General features: G+C 42.9%; 1 protein-coding gene across 1 annotated transcript in view; it reads right to left on the bottom strand.

Annotated features, from left to right (window-relative positions):
- The window catches only part of ARCN1 (archain 1), a 736,356-nt gene that overhangs the window by 174,089 nt on the left and 541,182 nt on the right, over nt 1-21,085 (bottom strand). Inside the window, exon 9 of the mRNA XM_044080918.1 lies at nt 15,133-15,337. Coding sequence (XP_043936853.1) covers nt 15,133-15,337 — 205 coding nt within the window. The remainder of the gene's footprint in view (nt 1-15,132; nt 15,338-21,085) is intronic.

Raw genomic sequence — 21,085 nt, 5'->3', positions numbered from 1 at the left:
GCAGCCACTAAATTAAGCATATCATTCTCTATAAGCTCTAGCTCTGGGGTAGTTCGAGACTGCTCTTAAGCAAAACTATAATTAAATCTAGCAATCATCGGAGGAAAAGTGAACACCTGGTCTGGAACTTAAGCTCACAGTAAACAGACTCAGCTAGGAAATCACTACTGTCGTTGCCAGATTCCTCATCATTTGCTGATTGGAAAACAACCACCAGAATTAGTAGCTTGCAGAATACTCTTAGCCAAGGAAACCACATCAGCCTTACAAACAGCTATAAACTGATTATCAGCTGTATGATGAAGATTCTGTTTCTTTTTTTTTTGTGAACTTCACTACTGGATAAAATATCTGGGGGCAGAGTATTATGTCTGGCAAGGGATCCCTTACCCTGGGCTATTCCTGCATCTAAAGGGTTTGGTACTCTCACACCTGCAGCAAATAGAGGAACAACCACTGAGAATGTGTCTAACCCTTGTTCCATAGTGGCCAGCAAAGCTACACTACAGGACTATGAAGGTAAAAGGTAAGTAGTCAGCAGGCTGAGTAGTGGCCATAACAGAATCACTAACTGCAGGACAAGACATATTTTTGCTTATTGGATATATTTTTCTTTTGTTTTTTTTTTTCTTTTTTAGGTGCAACCAGATTTGAAGGATAGGTGGAATACCAGAGATAGGATCCATCCAGTCAGGGGAGAGAACACCAGCCAGAATAATAAACAGCACTACTTAACATATCACAATAAATATTTAAAGTTGCTTGTAATAAGTTGTCCCTACACAACCAAACTCAGTCAAACGGTGCTATTATCATAAAAAAGTTTAAAATGTGTTCAGAATTCTTTTACAACTCATGAAGTTAAAGACTTTCCAGTATACAAACTCCAAACACCAACACCAAAGCAACCAATGTGTCAAACCAGTGTTAAAAATTAGCTCCACACACAGTGAAATAATGTAAAATGGCAATTTAAACTATATTTTCTTGTCAGAGAGAGAGAGAGAAAGGTCTCCACAGTACATTCAAATAACTTTATGGTAAAATCGCTGATGTTTAAAACACACAGTGCACAGCCATACATAGTAAATAATGTATAAATGCTTAAAAAAAGTTCTACAACAATTTCCTGTCAAAAGATGAAAAAGCGGAGTAACAGTGGCAACACTACAGTGCACTTCTGACAGAAATACTGAAAGATTCCTCAGAGCAGTACAAACAAGCATTTGTCAAAGATACAAGCCAAATAAACACTGCTACAAGCAGAAATTTCAACAAGAATTACTGTAAACATTAACAAATAAATTAAAACTTTTTTAAACAAACATAAAAATAGAAAGAGAATAATAAATCCAATAATAAAATGAGAGGAGCAGGGTTCCCAAGTAAGGTTTATTTCAGCCTAAAAAATCAGCACAGGATCTTGTGAAGAGAGGCAGAGAATTGTATTCTTTGGACGGCAGAAAAAGATTGAACACTCACGTCCTTTGACAGCTGAAGGTTTCCCACTCAGGATATGCTCAGCCAATTAGATGGCACAGGAAGAAACAGGGAGGGGAGATTGCACTTTTTAAAGCTGGCCAGTATTAAAGGACCACTACGGGCAAACAACGAAAAAACATATATTTTTTATCTTGCCATGATTTACTGTACTTCCTAAAGCTGCCTGCAGCAAAATAAGTGCTCATTCTTAATTTTATTTTTTTTTACTCGTCTGTCCTCATGGGGGCAGACATCTTGATTCCTTTGGAAAGCTAAATCTGCCCCATAATGCACAGACTGAAAACAAATAGCCCTACCATTTGTTGTCAGACTAGACTTCCATTCACTTAGAATGGACCACCTGAAAAAAATGCCAAGTTTGAGAGTCTGCAGCTCATGTGTCATTGACTGGTACGTGCTGAGTTTTAAAAAATGTTGTTCCTATTGATGTACTACATATTCTCTAAAAGAAACTTGCAAAAGTGTCCACAAATTACTGAGATAAAAAAGATTTTTCACAAGGAGCAGTTTTGCAAGTTTCAATTCCTGGCCAAATTACTCCTCCCATCTCCCCTCCTTCAGTGGGCTACAGTCTCACATTTCCAGCTTGGGCAGATTCAACTATTTTGTCAGCTTTGCATGACAATAGACATAAAAAAAATCACAGCCTGGTGTGCCACTAAAACTGTTCCCTTATATGTGTCTTCACTTCTGAATAGCATTTCCCCAGGAAAAAAAAAAAAAAAAAAAAAAGGCGCACACATCAGTCCAGAGTTTTGGCCAATCTATCCATTTCTTATTGTGCACAGTAAAACATTCAGTTTATAATGCATTCTGGCTGCTGACATGGTTATCTTTACATAGTTCTCTTATAGCATAACCTGAACTTATGGTATTCAATGCCAAGCTTTACAACAGTTAGTTTCTTAACAATGTCTTCCCAAGCCTCTGATGTGACCCAGTACTTTGTCAATATACTGTAAATACATAGATTTATACAAATATGTGTGCACATATGACACGTACAATAATACACACATCATTAAAACAAGATAAATGCAATATAAATCATATCAATATAGTTATGATTTCTAGTTTATGACCCTGTTTGTCTATGGAAACTTCTTTTTGAATTTATGTTCAAGCAGTTGTATATTTGTTGTATATTATCTTGTTTAATTGTTTCTCAATATTCTAACCACTGTGTATGCTGCATCAATTGTAAAACTCTGACTTTACTCCTTTTATATTTTCTATGCTCTTTGTAGAAAACAGCTGTGTTTTGTATAATTTATTTTTATTATTTTTTATAATTGTTTACTATGCATCTGGAGCTTTTCTCCCCCCAGCCTCCGCTGAAAACGGTCATCTTGTGTCCAGTCGGACTAACCTGGTAAACAAATGGAAAATAAATAAAAAATAAAATATACTAAGAAAATCAATCAATATACCAAGAAAAATCCAAAACTTAAGAAAAACAACACAGAAGGAAGGAAAATGTTTCCTTGATGCTGTCATGAAAATCCCACTCACTTATTCAGATATTATGGGCAAACATATATATATATATATACATATATATATATATATATATACATATATATATATATATTATAACATATATATTAGGCAAAACAATGTACCCAACACACTAGTCATAGGTGACTCTATAGTCAGGCACACTGATGTCCCACTTACCAGGCCTAAACAAGGAGAAGGTTACTGTCAGCTGCCTGTCGGGTGCCAGGATCTGCCACATAACCCATGCACTCCGGTCACTCCATAACCAAGTACAAATATGACTCTGTCCTTGTCCATGTTGGTGTGAATGACCGGAGACATGCCTCCCTGGAATACATGAAGAGAGACATGGAAGAGCTCTCCGATCTTGTAGCCCAGGGAGGTAGGACCCTAGCCCTGAGCAGCATTCTGCCATCGCCCAGAATGATACCGCAGTACAAGGACAAAATGATTGACTTCAACAATTAGCTAAGCTTCTGGTGTCATTCTAAGGGGATCCAGTATCTGTCTGCCTGGGACAACATGGTCGACAGACCATGATGCTTTGCCAGAGATGGCCTGCACCTGTCACCCATGCGATTCCAGATACTGGCTAAGGCTCTTGCCGTCCCTACAGTGCCTTTTTTAGACAAGTTTCAAATGTAACAGGAACAGGCAAGCACAAACTGCGAGTAATGCTACTCAATGCTAGAAGTCTAAATCTCAAAATGCACTCACTCAAGGCACTCCTTAAAATAGAGAACATCGATACCTGTGCAGTGACTGAGACCTGGTTCAAGGCTCCAAAGAGCACCCCTGCACTACCAGGCTTTAACTCATACCACACTTTTTGGCCATGTAAACTGGACCGAAACACCAAAGACGGAGGTGTGCCCATATTCATTAAGGATATCCACACCACCAGGCTAGTTACTCAGCATAATGCATCCGAGGTTATCCAAGTGCAACTAACTCTGGGCAAAACTGCATTCCAAATTGTAGCTTGCTACATATCCCCCCATCATGTCCCACTCCTCTTTTCTTGATATACTGGAAAATATTAGGGTTCAAACACCCTAATAATGGGCGATTTCAACTACCCCACCATTAACTGGGAAAACTACTCATGTACCAACTCCTTCGCTCAACGCTTTCTGGAATTCATAAATTCCAGTGCCCTGGATCAACTTATCCACACTCCTACCAAGGGCAACAATATCCTAGACCTAGTCATTACCAACATGCATGACCGGTGTTCCACACCCGAAGTCAACTCCTTGTTGCTCAGATCTGACCATAAGCTAATCACCCTAGATATCCACATCTTGTCCCCACCCCACATTAAGGAAACCACGGTAAAAAATTTCTCCAAAGCCAACTTCATGCTTCTTACGACAGAAGTGGCAAACTTCATGACACCCATGCAGATGGCCAATACAGTTATGACTGCTGAATCCTACACAAATGCAATCTATAAGCACTTACATGAGTGCATGGATCGTGCTGTCCCAAACAGAACCAAGAAGCCAATCTGGTGGTCCCCTGCCATAAAACAAACTGTACAACAGAAGGAAGAAACTGTTGCAAAAGAGAGTAAAATCCCATGAGTGGTGGAGCTCCCTGGTCAGCCTCAGTAAGATGCTGAGATCCCTTATAAGAGCATCCAAAGCTAGCTATGAAAATAAATCGCCACTGATTCTAAGGACAACCACAAAGCATTCAATAGCTATGTCAGGAATCTCAATGGCAACACCCAGATCTGCTCTGAGTTACAACACAACTGCATGAAAATTATAGAACCAACTGATATTGCCAACATTCTGGCATATAGGTTCAGTGCTAACGTTACCATCCACTCACACCCTAAAGGGCCCATATCTATACAGGAAGAATGCAGAGTCCCTGTAATCACAACTACACAGGTAAAAGCTGCTCTCTCTAAAGCCAAAAACGCAGCATCCATGGGACTGGACAACATCCCAGGCTACGTTTTACATGAACTTCAGAACGAACTGGCTCCCCACCTAAGCACCATGTTCAATCATAGCCTTACATCAGGCTTTTTGCCCACTGAATGGCGCACAGCAACAGTTATCCCACTCCACAAAAGGGGAGCCACCACTGATCCCGGGAACTATTGTCCTATTAGCCTGATGAGCTTGGTTTGCAAGGCCATGGAATGTATAGGTTCATAGGTAGGTACTAGGCTATCGGCCCTGGGGCCTATACAAGCCCAGCCAAAAAGGTACCCTGGCTTTTACCACCAAATAAAATTATTTTCCTGTGCCACTGTCAAGCAGAGCCACAGAGGTGATCCCCGGGGTGAATTTCCTATTTCCCATCCAATCATCAAGATTTTTCTTGAAGAGTGCTAATGAAGAGCTTTGTTTGATATAGATAGGTAGTTTATTCCAGAGTATGGGAAGTCTCTGGGACAGGAATCTATCCCTCCAGCATGTTCTGTTTATTGTGGTGACAAGGTTTAGGTCCCTAGAGCATGTAGCTCGGAGGGATTGGGATTTCTTTAAGTGGAGCATGTCCAAAAGCTCTGGGTTTGACATAGCTTTGTATGTTAGGCAGTGATCACGTCTGAGTAGGCGATATGCGACAGAGTAAAGCTGGAGTTTTTTGAGACTGTCTGTGTAGGGCATCTGCTTGAGGTCGGTAATCCTCTTTGTGAGGTATTTCTGTGGCCTTTCCAGTTGTTGTAGATGTCTTGTGAGGTACATACCAAAAGGGGTGTTGTACTCTATAATGGGTCTAATGAGTGATGAGTAGAGGGGAACAATGACCTCTTTTTTTCTGGATGAGAAACCTTTTGTGATGAGGTGTGCCACATAGAAGTATACTTCCGCCTATGTTGTAGTTCATGGGTACAGAGTTTTTACCAAAGGGGATGACAATGCACTTTTTGGCACTGAGCTTGAGGCCATGGCTTACCAAGCATCTGTCTCAGTGAGGCCCTTTTGCAAGATGTCCACATCATTAGGAGTTTCGATTACGGCTCCTAGTTTGCAGTCATCTGTGAACTTCATTAGCCAAAGACCTTCTGTGTTAGCCTGTACTTCAGAGAAGTAGATACCAAACAGGAGAGGACCCAGGACTAAACCTTGTGGTACTCCACTTGTCACTGGTCTGAAGTCGGATTTGGAGTCTGCTACTTTCACAGTGTGGGTTCTGTCAGTGAGCCAGTTGCCAACCCATCTTGTGACATAGGGATCTATACCTAGTTTAGTGAGTTTATCTATAATTCCAGAGTGGGGGATGGTGTTGAAAGCCTTGGCAAGATCTAGATAGGCTGTGTGAACCACCTTACCCTTGTCTATGGCTTTGGTGACTGCTTCAAAGAAGTCTATCAGGTTTAGGAGACACGATCTGCCTTTTACAAACCCGAACTGGGTGGAGTCCAGAGTTTTGAGATTACCAATGTCTTTGTTTAGAAGTTCCATGATGATACGTTCCATGGCCTTGCAGACCAGGCTCGTCAGGCTAATGGGATGGTAGTTCCCGGGGTCCATGGTGGCTCCTCACTTGTGGAGTAGGATAACTGTCACTGTGCGCCATTCAGCAGGCACAAAAGCCTGAGGTGAGGCTATGATTGAAAAAAAATAAACAGCCTCTGCAAGGCTCAAACCCAGGACCCTGCACACCATAGCCAAAGTGATTTACCACTAAGCCCTGTCAGATAGCATCATGGAACTCAAAGAGACTGGTAACCTCCAAACTTTGGACCCCACCCAGTTCGGATTTGTGACAGACAGATCATGCATCCTGAACCTAATCGACTTCTCTGAGGCAGTCGATGAGGCTAAGGTGGTTCACACAGCCTATCTTGACCTTGCCAAGGCTTTTGCACCATCCCCCATTCTGGAATTATAGCTAAACTCACTAAACTAGGTATAAAACCCTACGTCACAAGATGGGTTGCCAGCCGATTCACTGACAGAACACACACTGTAAAAGTTGCAGACTCCAAATCTGACATCAAACCAGTCACAACTGGAGTACCACTGGGTTCAGTCCTGGGACCTCTCCTGTTTGGTATCTACTTCTCTGAAGTACAGGTTAACACAGAAGACCTCTGGCTAACGAAGTTCGCAGATGACTGAAATGATGTGGACATCGAAGGACCTCACTGAGACAGATGCCTGTGTTAGAGCCATGGCCCCAAGCTCGATGCAACACAGAATGTGTGATGAGACCTTGGGACCCAAGTGGACAGTAGTCTCTTCTTTGATAATCGTAGTCAGGAAGTCCTTCTTCTCATCCAGGAAAAAGAGGTCATTGTTCTTTTACTGACACTCATCAGACCCATTATAGAGACAAACACACACCCTTTTTGTACCTCACAAGACATTTGCAGCAGCTGGATCTCAAACAGATGCCCTACACTGATCATCTAAAAAAACTCCAGCTTTACTCCGTAGCATATCGCTTACTCCAAGGTGATTTCTGCCTAAAATATAAAGCTATGCCAAACCCAGAGCTGTTGGACATGCTACACCTAAAGAAATCCCAATCTCTCTGAGCTACACGCTCTAGGGACCTAAACCTTGTCACCACAATAAACAGGACATGCTGGAGAGATAGATTCCTGTCCCAGATACTTCCCATAACTGGAACAAGCTACCCATCTATGTTAAGCAAAGTTCCTCATTAGCACTTTTCAAGAAAAATCTTTTGAGTGAATGGGAGATAGGAAAATATTCCCCGGGAATCACTTCTGTGGTTCTGCCCGACAGTGGCACAGGAAAATAAACTTTCTTGGGTGGCATAAGCCAGGGAAACTTGTTGGCTAGGCTTACTTAGGCCGATAGCCTAGTACCTACCTATGAACCTATTATTAGACTAAATACAATATTATGTAGCATTGAAATGTGCTGACATAAGGGTGACAGTTCATTATTTACTCATAAAGCAAATGCCAGAGTGGAAAAGTTCAAATAGTGCAAATGCCAGAGTGGAAAAGTTCAAATAGTGGATAAAGAGGAGAAGAAAGAGTGAGAAAAAGTATTTGTTAGAGGTAACAATTAGGGGTAGATATGGGAGGAAGGAGAAAAAATGAGTAAAAACAACATTACAAGTAAGAGGAACGAAACCAAGGAAAAGAAGAAATAACATGGACAACAAGATTTACTGTGTGTGTGTGTGTGTGTGTGTGTGTGTGTGTGTGTGTGTGTGTGTGTGTGTGTGTGTGTGTGTGTGTGTGTGTGTCTTCATAGGTTCATACTAGGCTATCTGCCCTAGGGCATTTATAAGCCTAACCAGAGTGTGGTTGGCTTTCGCCACCCATTTCAAATTAATTTTGCTATGCCCTTTTTCGAGGTTAGTATACTGTGCCTCTGTCTAACAGTGACACAGAAGTGATACCCGGGGTAAACCTACGATCTCCCATCCACTCATCAAGATTCCTCTTGAAGAGAGTCAATGAGGGACTCTGCCTAACCTGGACTGGGATTTTATTCCAGAGTGAAGGGAGCCTCTGGGTTATGAATCTGTCCCTCCAGCATGTCCTATTTATTTCAGTGCTGATGTTCAAGTCTCTCGAGCGCATAGCTTGATGGGATTTGGATTTTCTGAGGTGCAACATGTCCATTAATTCCGGGTTGGACATGGCTTTATAAGTCAGGCACAGATCGCCTCTGAGCAGGCGGTATATGCCACTGAGTAGAGCTGGAGTTTCTTTAACCGGGCAGCATATGGCATCTGTTTGAGCCCTTTGATCCTCTTGGTGAGGTACTTTTGGGGTCTTTCCAGTTGCTGCAGGTGTCTGGTAAGGTACATCCCAAAAGGGGCATTGTACTCAATTATGGGCCTGATGAGGGATGAGTAAAGAGGCACGATGACCTCTCCTGATCTAGATGTGAATCCCTTCATGATTAGGTGGGCTATATAAAATGTTTTTCTAACCACTTTGGCCACGTGCTTGTCAGATGAGAGACTGCTATCAACTTGGGTCCCCAGGTCCCTAATTACTTCTTCTGTACTTAATGGATTACCACCTATGTGGTAATTTGTGGGCACTTTGTTTTTGCCAAAGGGGATGACTATACACTTTTTGGCGTTTAGCTTGAGGCCATGGCTCTGGCACCAGTTGTCTGTTTCTATGAGGCAAAGGGGATGACTATACACTTTTTGGCGTTTAGCTTGAGGCCATGGCTCTGGCACCAGTTGTCTGTTTCTATGAGGCCCTTTTGGAGGATGCTTGTGTCGGCTGGAGAGTGGATTATGGTGCCCAGTTTGCAGTCATCTGCGAACTTGGTCGGCCACAGTCCTTCAGTGTTGGCCTGTACCTCCGAGAAATATATACCGAGCAAGAAAGGTCCCAGGACTGAGCCTTGTGGGACGCCACTTGTAACTGGTTTGGAGTCTGACATGGCTCCAGCAATTCTAACCATGTGGGTTCTATCCGTGAGCCAGTTTGCAACCCATCCAGTGACATAGGGGTTTATATTTAAGCTGGTGAGCTTATCTATAATGCTCGAGTGGGGTATTGTATTGAAGGCTTTTGCGAGGTCCAGGTAGGCTGTGTGGACCACCTTCCCCTCGTCAATGGCCTTGGTGACTGTTTCAAAGAAATCAACCAGGTTTAAGAGGCAGGATCTGCCCTTAACAAAGCCGAACTGGGTGGGATCCAGTGTCTGTAGGTCCCCAATATCTTTATTTATGAGGTCCATGATGATCCTTTCCATAGCTTTGCAGACCAAGCTAGTCAGGCTTATGGGGCGATAGTTTCCAGGATCCGTTGAGGCACCACCTTTGTGGAGAGGGACCACTGTTGCTGCACGCCACTCTTTGGGTACATATCCTGTAGTAAGGCTGAGATTGAACAGTAGTTTTATGTTTGGGTTTAGCTCTTCTTGGAGTTCATGTAGGACGCAGCCCGGGACACCGTCTGGTCCCATTGATGCTGTGTTTTTTGCTTTGGAGAGGGCGGCTCTTACCTGAGCATCTGAGATGTCAGGGGGGCAGCACTCTGCTGGGATAGATATTTGCCCTTTTGGTGGGGAGTTTGCTGAACCTGTCAGCTAGGATGTTGGCAATGTCTGTGGGTTTGATGTATTTTTTTGTCATTTTGGAGTAATTCTGAGCATATCTGGGAATTCCCACCCAGGTTCCTAATATAACTAAAGAAAGCCTTGTGATTATCCTTAGTGTCCTGTGCAATTTTTCTCTAGAAGCTGGCCTTAGACGATTTTATGAGTGCCCGTAGTTTTTTGCTAATATTGATCAGAGATGCCTTCCCTTTTTGGGATTTTGCTCTATCATGTAGTAGCTTCCTCCTTCTATTGTATAGTTTGTTTATGGCTGGGGTCCACCAGACAGGATGTCTGCCTTTGGAGGATTGGGTCTTGGTTTTATTTGGGATTGCATGATCCATGCATTCCTGAAGGTGTTCATAGAATGCGTTTATAAAGGATTCTGCGGTCTGGGCTGTATTTTCCACAGGCTCAGGTGCTTTGAAGGATTCCACCTCGGTTTTGAGGAGTGTGAAATTTGCTTTAGAGAAGTTTTTCACTGTGGTTTTCTGGGCAGGGGGTTGGGTCGGGATGTGAATATCCAGTGAGATTAGTTTATGGTCTGATCTTACCAGTGAGGGATACACTTCTGGTCTGGAGCATAGAGTCCCCATGTTGGTGATAATCAGGTCCAGTATGTTTTCCCCTCTTGTGGGAGTGGTAACAAGTTGTTCCATAGCATTTGAGTTTATAAACTCTAGGAACCTTTGGGCTAGGGTGTTGGAGCTAGAGTAATGCTCCCAGTCTATGTTTGGGTAGTTGAAGTCGCCCAATATAATGGGTGTTTGGAGAAACCTTCATATTTTCCAGTGTTCTCAGGAAGGCGGAGTGGGGTTCCTGGGTTTGGGAGGGTGGTCTGTAGCAGGCTATAAACTGGAAGGCAGTTTTACCCACTGTTAGTTGCACATGGATAGTCTCTGATGCTTTGTGCTGTGCCACCAACCTGGAGGTGTGGGTATCTTTGACGAATATTGATACTCCCCCTCATTTTGTGGTTCGGTCCAAGTTTTGGGGCCGAAAAGCATGGTATGAGGTATAACCTGGTAGTGCTGGGGTGCTCTCGGGAGCCTTGAACCAGGTTTCTGTTACTGCACAGATATCGATGTTCTCCATGCTAAGGAGAGTTTCGAGTGTGTGCATCTTGAGGTTTAGACTTCTGGCGTTGAGTAGCATTACTCTTAGTTTCTTATCCCTTGTGATACCTATGGAGGTGGGTTTGTCTTTTGAGCCTTGCCTAAAAAAGGCACTATGGGGGAAGCAAGAGCCTTTGCCAATATCCGAAAGCCCAGGGGTGACAGGTGCAAGCCGTCCCTAGCGAAGCATCATGGCTTGTCGAGCATGTCATCCCCAGGCTGACAGGCCTTGGATCCCCTTTGAATGACACCAATACTTAAGCCAATTGTTGAAATTGATCATCTTGTCTTCATATTGTGGCATAATTCTTGGTGAGGGTAAAATGCTACTCAAGGTCAGGGTCATATCGGCCTGGGCTACATGCTTGTGTTTGTGTGGTGTAAAAGAACTATAAAGCAAATCTGCATTGATACCTGCTTGCTGCCCTGCTGTGGGGGACACTTATGCAAGTGCAGTGGACTGGCTCCAGTAGGAAGGGATGGCAGCATAACTCTCAACATTATAGAACAAGAAAGCTGGACAAGGCCATAAATAATAGGGGACAAAGGCCCAAAATGGGACAATTTATAAATATTGCACTTACAAACTTAGAAAGCTGATAAACAGGTTTTGCATTAGAGTGAATTTTCTTAAGGATATGAAGTCTGAAAATCAAATGCCTGTCAACTTTCTGACTTCAGTGTTCAATGATTTGCCAGTGATTTGGCAGAAAACTGCAATTTTATGAAAAACAGACAAAAATCTGGACTTTCTGCAAAAATCTGTACTGTTGAGAGATATGAATGGGAGTCTTGAACCAACACCCATCAATCACTTTCATTTGTTTGCCAAAGCCATTACAGCAGTGTTTTGCAGAAAGGTGGGAAAAGCCTTAAATTTGATTGATATGTTGTGTGGGTAGCTGTGTTTGTGGAAGGTGGAGATGTGCCTTTGTTAAGTGTGGTCGAATGTTATGGATTATGAAATGGAGAGATCAAGAGTAAAATTGTGCTCAGTGAAGTCCCTAGGAATTTCATCACTGCCTGATTCAGACATATACATTCCCCTGTGTTTGTCAGTACTATGTTTGAGTGCATTGTTTTGGGGTGTAGTTTCACTGCTACAGCTGCTGCTACTCTTTCAATACAAGTATCTGCTTTGGAAGTTTTCTCCAGGAGTCTGTTGCTGAAAGGTTGAGAGACATGCTACAGGTATACAACTAAGACAAACTAGATAAAGCAATAGTAAGAACAAGTACTAGGTCACATTAGAGGCTTGGGAGGTCATTGTTAAGAAACTGTGAACTGTTTATCATTAAATACCATAAGTTCAGGTTATACTGTAAGAGAATAACTATGTAAAGATAACCATGTCAGCAGCCAAAATGCATTATAAGTTGAATATTTTACTGTGCACATTTTAAATGGATAGACTGGTCTAAACTCTGGACTGATGCGTTTGCTTTTTTTTTTTTATTCCTGGAAAATGCTATTCAGAAGTGAAGAGGCATAGAGACATACAAAGGAACAGATTTAGTGGCACACCAGGCTGCAATTTTTTTTTTTTTTTTATGTCTATTGTCATGCAAAGCTGACTAAATAGTTGAATCTAGTAAAGCTGGAAACGTGAGACTGTAGCCCACTGAAGGAGGGGAGATGGGAGGAGTAACCTAGCCAGGAACTGAAACTTGCAAAACAGCTCCTTGTGAAAAGTCTTCTTTATCTCAGTAATTTGTTGACACTTTTGCAAGTTTCTTTCAGAGAATGTGTAGTACATCAGTAGGAACAACATTTGTAAAACTCAGCGTATACCAGTCAATGACACATGAGCTGCAGACTCTCAAACTTGGCAGTTTTTTTCAGGTGTTCCATTCTAAGTGAATGGAAGTCTAGTCTGACAACAAATGGTAGGGCTATTTGTTCTCAGTCTGTGCATTATGGGACAGATTTAGCTTTCCAAAGGAATCACGATGTCTGCCCCCATGAGGGCAGACGAGAGTAAAAACAAAATAAAATTAGGAATGAGTACTTATTTTGCTGCAGGCAGCTTTGGGAGGTGTAGTAAATCATGGCAAGATAAAAAAAATATATATGTTTTCTTCATCATCTGCCTATAGTGGCCCTTTAAGCTACCTTAGGAAATAACCAAAATGCCACAGAGGCAGTAGAGAATGTGCATATCTAGTATTCTCTGGTACAGAAGGGGTGGGCATCCTCTGAAAGGAAGTCATTAGTTAACTGGGTTTTATAAAAGCCCTCATTTCTAGCCCTTCTCAAAAGCATTTTATCATCAAATGTCTTACAAAACTTGCATATCATGCTCATTTAGGGTTAAAAAACAGACTGCAAATGACCATCTTCAGGGGAAGATAACAGCTGTAAGTGATTTATTCTCGGGCATCAGTACCTACCTGACAAACCCCCAAAAAGTGAAAACTGACAGCAAAACACACTGCTAAATAATAACCGCAATAATAAAGCAAGAAGCCCAAAAGGTGTATTTTTTTACCTGCTTGGAAAGCAACTAAAATTCTCTGCACCTAAAAGAGACAGTTTCCTTCAGCTGCAAATGTATGCAAAAATTGAATGTGCTGGACATTATGTTTGCATTTGCAGCTGGACTTTCTGCCAATAGCCAATGACACATCCTACCTTGAATGCCTGACTGCTCTGCAGGTCTGGGCAGAAGACTAATGTCTATTCGAGGCTCATCCCACCCATATTACGAATGTACTGTAGCAGTCATTTAGACACTTAAAACAGGAAAGATGACACACAGCACCAGTCAGAGGATAAAACAGGTGTGCAACTGAATAATACACAGGGAGTGGACAGGAATAGTAGCTGGAAGGGACACATTTCTATGTATGACTAGAAAAGAACTACTTCATGATGATGGTATGGTGCTCTGGAAGTTTTTGCCTGCCCCACAGGTATAAAGCAAGCTATCAGATGGGATCTTCAAGGTTGCCTGGAACTGGTCAGGAAAAAATGAACAGGTACAGGACAGAACACAAGATCAGACTTTGCAAACAGTGAACTACTTCTATGTTCACACTGCAATATAAAGCTTTCTCAGTAAGCCATTAAAATGGGTTTGTGCACAGAGTATGAAGAGACCAATTAAGCCAATCACCACCTCTCTTGCCCACCCACACCCACATCTACAGTTCCTGGCCCTCCCAACAGCTATCAGTCATTACAAGCAAAGTGTAAAAGCAGTGTCTTTGGGGGAGCTTAACTGCAGTCCCAGTTTCTCCCACTAGAAAGTCAATAACTATGAAACTGCAAATGCAACTGGGGAGTTCCCAGCTACTCTAGTCCTAGTTCTCTTCAACATCTTATCTCTGCCACATTTCCCACAGTGCTATCCACTTTCACATACTTTAGCAGAAGCATTTTACCAACCTGTAAGATGCAAGAGGATGCAGAAAGGCCATCACTGCCAAAGTCCTGGGGGTTATTCGCCTTTAACTACAGCTGTTCCTATTCTGTTCTCTCTTTCAACACCTCTTGGTGGCTGCTGCATTTATGAACTACTGCAAATATGCAAGTGAATAAAGATGCTAGTGCTGACATCTAATCAAATCTCATTATCACCTGCTTTTGACCTCAGATGCTCGAATCACGGTACTGATGCAGGCTGCCTGCAGCAAAGCTTTCAAATCAGGAAAGAAATACAGCTAGTTGTGTAGGGAAGCTCATATATGGAAATTCCTCTCAGTTCCACAAAACCTAATGCAAACAAGCAGCATTTTCCAGAAATTCTGAGGTATGCAACAAGATTTTGACATTCACTACTTTGACTACTTCCTGGGAATTCAAGAGCAGGATAGGATAATCAGCAAGTCTGAGGTGACCTTTACCAAAAATCTGGAAAACTAAAACATGGTAACACATACAGTTTTTAATCAAACTAAAAAATGGAACCAAGTTGCAACTGAAGTTAGAAACAAAGTATAATGCACATGCAAAAATAACAAAATACCCAGAATTATTCTGCACATTTGTAACCACACCTGTATGTTGCAATAGTTCTTTTTGGAAAAAAAAGAGACGTGCACTGGGAAGAAGTCACTGGGCTGCCCGGCTATGCTGAACTCCAAACTGCCTGTCTTGTTTTTTGCATCAATGACGGGCAAACACCACTCCAAGATGTTCCGTCTGCTGTCATGGCGATATTCTCCATCAATATCTCCAATTACAGGGGCACCAACACCAGAACTGTTGGAAAGACACATTAAAAGATAACTAGTATTTGTTGCGTGCAATATTCTTTAACTTCAAATAAAAAAGGACTCCTAACAGCCATTTCACCTACATTGCAACAAGGTTTCCAGAACACAGTAACACTACATATGCAATCAAATCACTTTTACCACACTGTGTACTCCATGAAGAGGGCTCCCTTTGATGGGTCCCTATAGTTGCATTTACCCTTTCTTACCCATCAGCATTCATAAGTTCTCATGCTCAGGGATGGAGAAGAACTTGGGGGGCATATGATGTCAAGCATCAGCTACATTAACAACTGTGTTCATTCCTTGTGTCTGACAACCTGCTCCTTGCCACCAGCAAGCATTCTCATGCAAACAATGAAATCTGATACCTGCACTGCTAGCGGATGATAAATATCTACCAAGTCACAGGAATTTAAACACCTAATACCAGCTAAAGGAAATACACACCTAAAGGAGGACAGACAGTATATTTCTGATACAAAGATTCTTTATAGATTAATGGATACAGGTAAGAATGCATCCATTACATTCAACATCCATCTTTGTAGATTAACTGATACAGCTAAAAATGCATCTATTATGCATCTATTATATTCAACATCCAGGATATTCCCTGATGGGTACTGAAGGCTGGGTTGATTTACATGTAGTAAAACCAACTGGGCAGAAGTAACAGGTGACCCATACCAGGAATACCCAAACAGTGGAGTATCTGAGAAACATCACGCGAAAAGGGCCTATCCCAAAGCCACAACAGAAAAAGCTACCTCAGGGCCACAATGAACAAATCGGCAAACAGCAGAAGACCAAATAAGTAATAGAGACAGCCACTCACAGGAACAGGCAAGTATGCCCAATGATGCCAAAACAAACAACCACCAAGTAACATGAAGACACCTAAAACCCTCTCACAGCCTACCAATAAGCAGGGATGGACTACAATGTCAAAGCCAGAACCAGCTACTTCTCCGGGGAAACAATCACCTCCTCTAAGATAAAGCAGTACTCTTGGGAATGAAGAATCACTCCCTATTTCTTCCATTTGCTATCCCCCCCCCCCCCCCCCACACACACACACACAGAATGAAAGAAGACATGAACAGAGGCAGGAACAATCTACTAAAGAAAACGTGGAGAAGGCGAGGTAAGGGAGATACTCCCACAGGAAGAAAAGGCACTTCTCCCTTAATAGTCCCAGAAAAATAGGATGCATGGAGGAGATAAGCTAATTACTCACAATTTAACTCCTGCTTCAAGTATGCATTGGTGGTGGTGTAGACAGATAAATTCTTGACTACAGCCAAGGTGATCAGAGTTCAAACAGGAGCTCAGGCACCCGATAGTGTATGAAGGAGGATTGGCATGCTTGCTAGGATGCACCCTCACGGTTGATCCCCAGACTATGGGAGAGATACGGGAATGGGGGTTGTTCACAGAGGGACAGGGCTGTATCAGTCTTTCACATGGAGGAGTGGATGAGGTTACAGTGGAACCCACTGCAAGCCTTTTCCTGGGACACCACAGGCATGCAATTGGGAGTAAGTCCTTAGGAGAAAATAATTCTGCAGCAGCAGTATGACACTCCCCCAAGAAGCCTTGATTTCCTCACCAACCTCAAACATAAGTAGGAGTTAGTCTAGAAGTGGTGCGTCAGGTTCAGTAGATGTGGTGGACAAGGAAAGGAAAAAGAGGCCCTAGGAGTGGCTAATGATCAGCCTGAGGGCAGCCAAAGATAATGGAAAAACAAATTACCCAGCTCCTGAAAGATCTGAAAGGCCACTAGCCAAGTAGAACTACCTCTAGGAGGCAATGGACCCATATACTACTCTAAACCAAATCTCTGGCAAAACTCTGCCCCAAATATGAGTGTCAAGAGAAGCCTCACTACTGGTCTGCTAAAGAACCTTCTTTTGCCCCCACCCTACCTTTTATTTATTTATTTATTTATTTATTTTTTTTAGAATTTAGCAATATTGGAGAACAAAACCAAGGATACATGGCCACTGAAACAACAAAGACTAGAATTCAGAAGGTGACAAAAAGAACTGATGGGTGCAAGGGATGAGAATGTTCATGCAATCAATGAGTGGCATCACAGTGCGTGTTAACACTAAAGCATATGCATCACTGAATGCAGATTACAGGAGGACAGACCCAACTATGTGACCCAGCAAGGAAGATCCTTGGTTTCAAGCCTTCAGGATTCTTCACCTGACAATCATAGGAGGATATTAGGCTAAAGACCCTAAGGCCCTTACAAGCCTAGCCAAGCTTTACCCTCATTTTCACGATCAGCACCTATCACGCCGTCCAAGAGGACATAGGTGGAACCCCTGGGATGAACTTATGGTTATCCATCCAATCGCCCATACTGTGTTTGAAGAGGACTAATGAGGTGCTCTGCTTGACATTAAGCTGGAGTCTGTTTCCAAAGGTGTGGTAATCTCTGAGAGACAATCTGTCCCTCCTGCAGGTTCCATCAATGCCACATACCAGGTTAAGGCCATTAGAGCGAGTAACCCGTGTACCATTTGACTTGCAGACATGCAGTATTTCTAATAAAACAGGGTCAAAGATTGCCTCATATGCAAAACAGAGCTTGCCTCTGAGCAGTCTGCATGAAACAGAATAAAGTGACAGTAATTTCAGACGGTCCTCATAGGACATATGCCGAAGACCTTGAATTTTCCTTGTGAGGAATATCTTTGTGGTCTCTACAATTGATTCAGGTGCTTGGGAAAGGTATATTCCAAAAGGGGCATTGCACTCAATTATTGGCCTGATGAGGGAAGAGTACAGGGAGGTTATAACTTTTTTTCTTGAAGCAATGCCCTTACGTATGAGATAAGCAATACAGAATGCCCTTCTCATCACTGTGGAGAAACCGTGATCAAAGGTAAGGTTGCTGTCAACCTATGTGCCAAGATCTCTCACTACTGAGTGCATACTTAGGATGTTATTGATGTGGTAGTTAGCAGGAACGTCACTCTTACTAAAAGGGATGATAGTACATTTTTTGCATTGAGTTTAAGGCTATGACTTTGGCACCAGTCATCTGTTCAAACAAGACCCTCCTGTAGGATGCTGACATCACTTGGAGATTCTATGACTGCTCCCAGTTTGCAGTCATCAGCAAACTTTGCCAGTGACAAACCTCTAGTTTTAGCTTGCACTTCAGAGAAATAGATTCCAAACAGTAGATGTCCCAGGACTGATCCCTGCAGAAAGTACAGTTTTGTACCTACCATAAATGTAGATGTTCGAGTGTATACACTACTGCAGTCATTACACTTGGGTTATCCTGCCGTCAGGTGGTCCCTCAGTCGGCCAGAGTTCCAAAGTCTTGATCCGGCGTCGGCTGCTGTCGCTTCTTCCCTGACGTCAGTGCAACAGGGGTATATAAGATGCAGCCAACGCCATTTTCTTCAGTTTTTCTTGCCCCAGATGTCAGGTGCCCCCAGAAAGGTAGGCAATGCAAACTGCTGAGAAAACATACATAAGAAAAGCAATCAAAAAATTTCAGTTACCAGCAAATACTCCCTATAGGTAGCAAAGGGTAGAAGACTTAGGTAAGTACCAGCAAGTAAGAGGGGAAAGAGGGAGGGTAACCTGGACTTCAGCAGTGTATACACTCGAACATCTACATTTATGGTAGGTACAAAACTGTACTATGTTCATCGTGTTACACTGCTGCAGTCATTACACTTGGGTAGTATCCCAAAGCTGAGGTAGGGTGGCTGGTTCTATAAGGCATTAGGGGTGGCTATAAGGCCCTGCAGCACTGCAATGGCAAAGCCAGCTCTGGATTTAGAGTAAAGAGGCAAATGGTAATGCTTGGTGAAGGTATGTACCGAAAGTACAGTTTTGTACCTACCATAAATGTAGATGTTCAAGTGCTAATACAGCTGCAGTAATCACAGATGGGTTTTCTGCCGTCAGGCAGTCCCTCGGTCGGCCGAATTCCAAAGTCTTGGTCCGGCGTCGGTTGTCGTCGCTTTCTCTTCTGACGTCAGTGAGGCCAGAGTATATAAGACACAGCCGACGCCATGTTCTTCAGTCTTTCTTGCCCCAGATGTCAGGTGCCCCCAGAAGGAAGGCAAAAGATAAATTATGCTTATATGTGTATACATGCAATGCAATATAATCCAAAATCAGTGGTTGCAAGCAAATAAACCATAGAAGGATAACCCAGTCAGGTTGTATGAAGAGGTTGTTAGGCCCCATGCCTTTACCAAGTGGGGAAGGAGGGAGGGAAACCTGTACTGCAGCTGTATTAGCACTCGAACATCTACATTTATGGTAGGTACAAAACTGAAGTATGTTCATTGTGCATACAGCTGCAGTAATCACAGATGGGTAGAGTCCCAAAGCTACGCACAGGGTGGTAGGTACTAGGAGGAACTGGGTTGAGCCAAAATGCCCTGTAAAACAGCAGTGGCAAAGCCTGCTCTGGTTCTGGAATATAAAGGCAGGTGGTAGTGTTTTGTGAAGGTATGTACAGAACTCCAAGTGGCTGCCTCCAGAATATCTTTGGTAGGAACTCCTCTGAGGAAGGCTGTAGAGGTAGCTGTGGCCCTGGTGAAGTGTGATCTGATACCTGTAGGAACAGATTTCCCATGATAGGAATAACAAAACCGTATGCAGTGGCCTATCCACTTTGAAATAGTCTGCTTGGAAACTGGCTTCCCTTGAGCCCCTACAGCATAGGACACAAAGAGTTGTTCTGATTTCCTGAAGGACTTTGTTCTGTCCAAGTAGTAACGTAGCTGCCTATGGATGTCTAGAGAATGTAGCAGCCTTTCCCCTTTGTTTTGAGGATTGGGGTAAAAGGTAGGAAGGTGTATGGCTTGATTTAAAGCTACCCTGGATACCACTTTAGGCATAAAAGATGGGTTGGTATGAAGGGAAACCCTGTCCTGATGGAAAATGAGAAAGGGCTGCACTGCCATGAGGGCCTGTAGCTCCGAAACTCTACGAGCTGAAGTGATAGCCAGAAGGAAGGCAGTTTTCCAGGACAAATATTGCAAATCTGTTGAGGCAGCTGGTTCAAAAGGAGGCAATGTTAATTTTTCTAGTATGTAATTAAGATCCCAGGCTGGTATTGGTTGTTTCCTTGGTGGTCTAATATTCTTAGCCCCTCTGAGGAACTGTCGTAAGAGTGGGTAAGAAAATAAAGGAGGATCCGTGTTGTATTCTGCAGAAATGGCTGAGGCATGGATTTTTATGGAAGAAAATGAAAGTCCACTGTTCAGCAGCTCAGCTAGATACTGTAATACCTGAGGCAAGTTCAGTTTTCTAGGGTCCTGGCCTTTTTTCTCATTCCAAGAACAAAACCGCTTCCATTTTGTGGAGTAAGCTTTTCTAGTAGATGGCCTTCTGGCCTCCAAAATGACATCCTGCACCTCCTTGGAGAGTAGGGTCTGTTGTGGTGTTAAGGAATTTTCCATGCAGCGAGATTGAGTGTTTTCAGCTGGCTGTGGAGAGAGATTGAGTGTTTTCAGCTGGCTGTGGAGAGTTTTGTAGCTGTGCTGAGTCAGCAGAAGAGGCATTAGAGGCAGGGACCAGGGAGGAGTATGCGTTAGGCTCCTCAGCAGTGGGTACCAGTGTTGCCGTGGCCAATCTGGAGCAATCAGTATCATCTTCGGTCTGTCTGCTCTTGCTTTCAAAAGTACCTTGGGCAGAAGAGGCAGAGGTGGGAATGCATAAACTGTCCATGCTGTCCAACTGAATG

The sequence above is a fragment of the Protopterus annectens genome, chromosome 8.part0, assembly GCF_019279795.1.
Source record: "Protopterus annectens isolate FY-2018-M chromosome 8.part0, PAN1.0, whole genome shotgun sequence".
Classification (NCBI taxonomy): Eukaryota; Metazoa; Chordata; order Ceratodontiformes; family Protopteridae; genus Protopterus; species Protopterus annectens.
The sequence above is the reverse complement of the archived record's forward strand: the minus strand, read 5'-3'. Positions and strand labels throughout refer to the sequence as shown.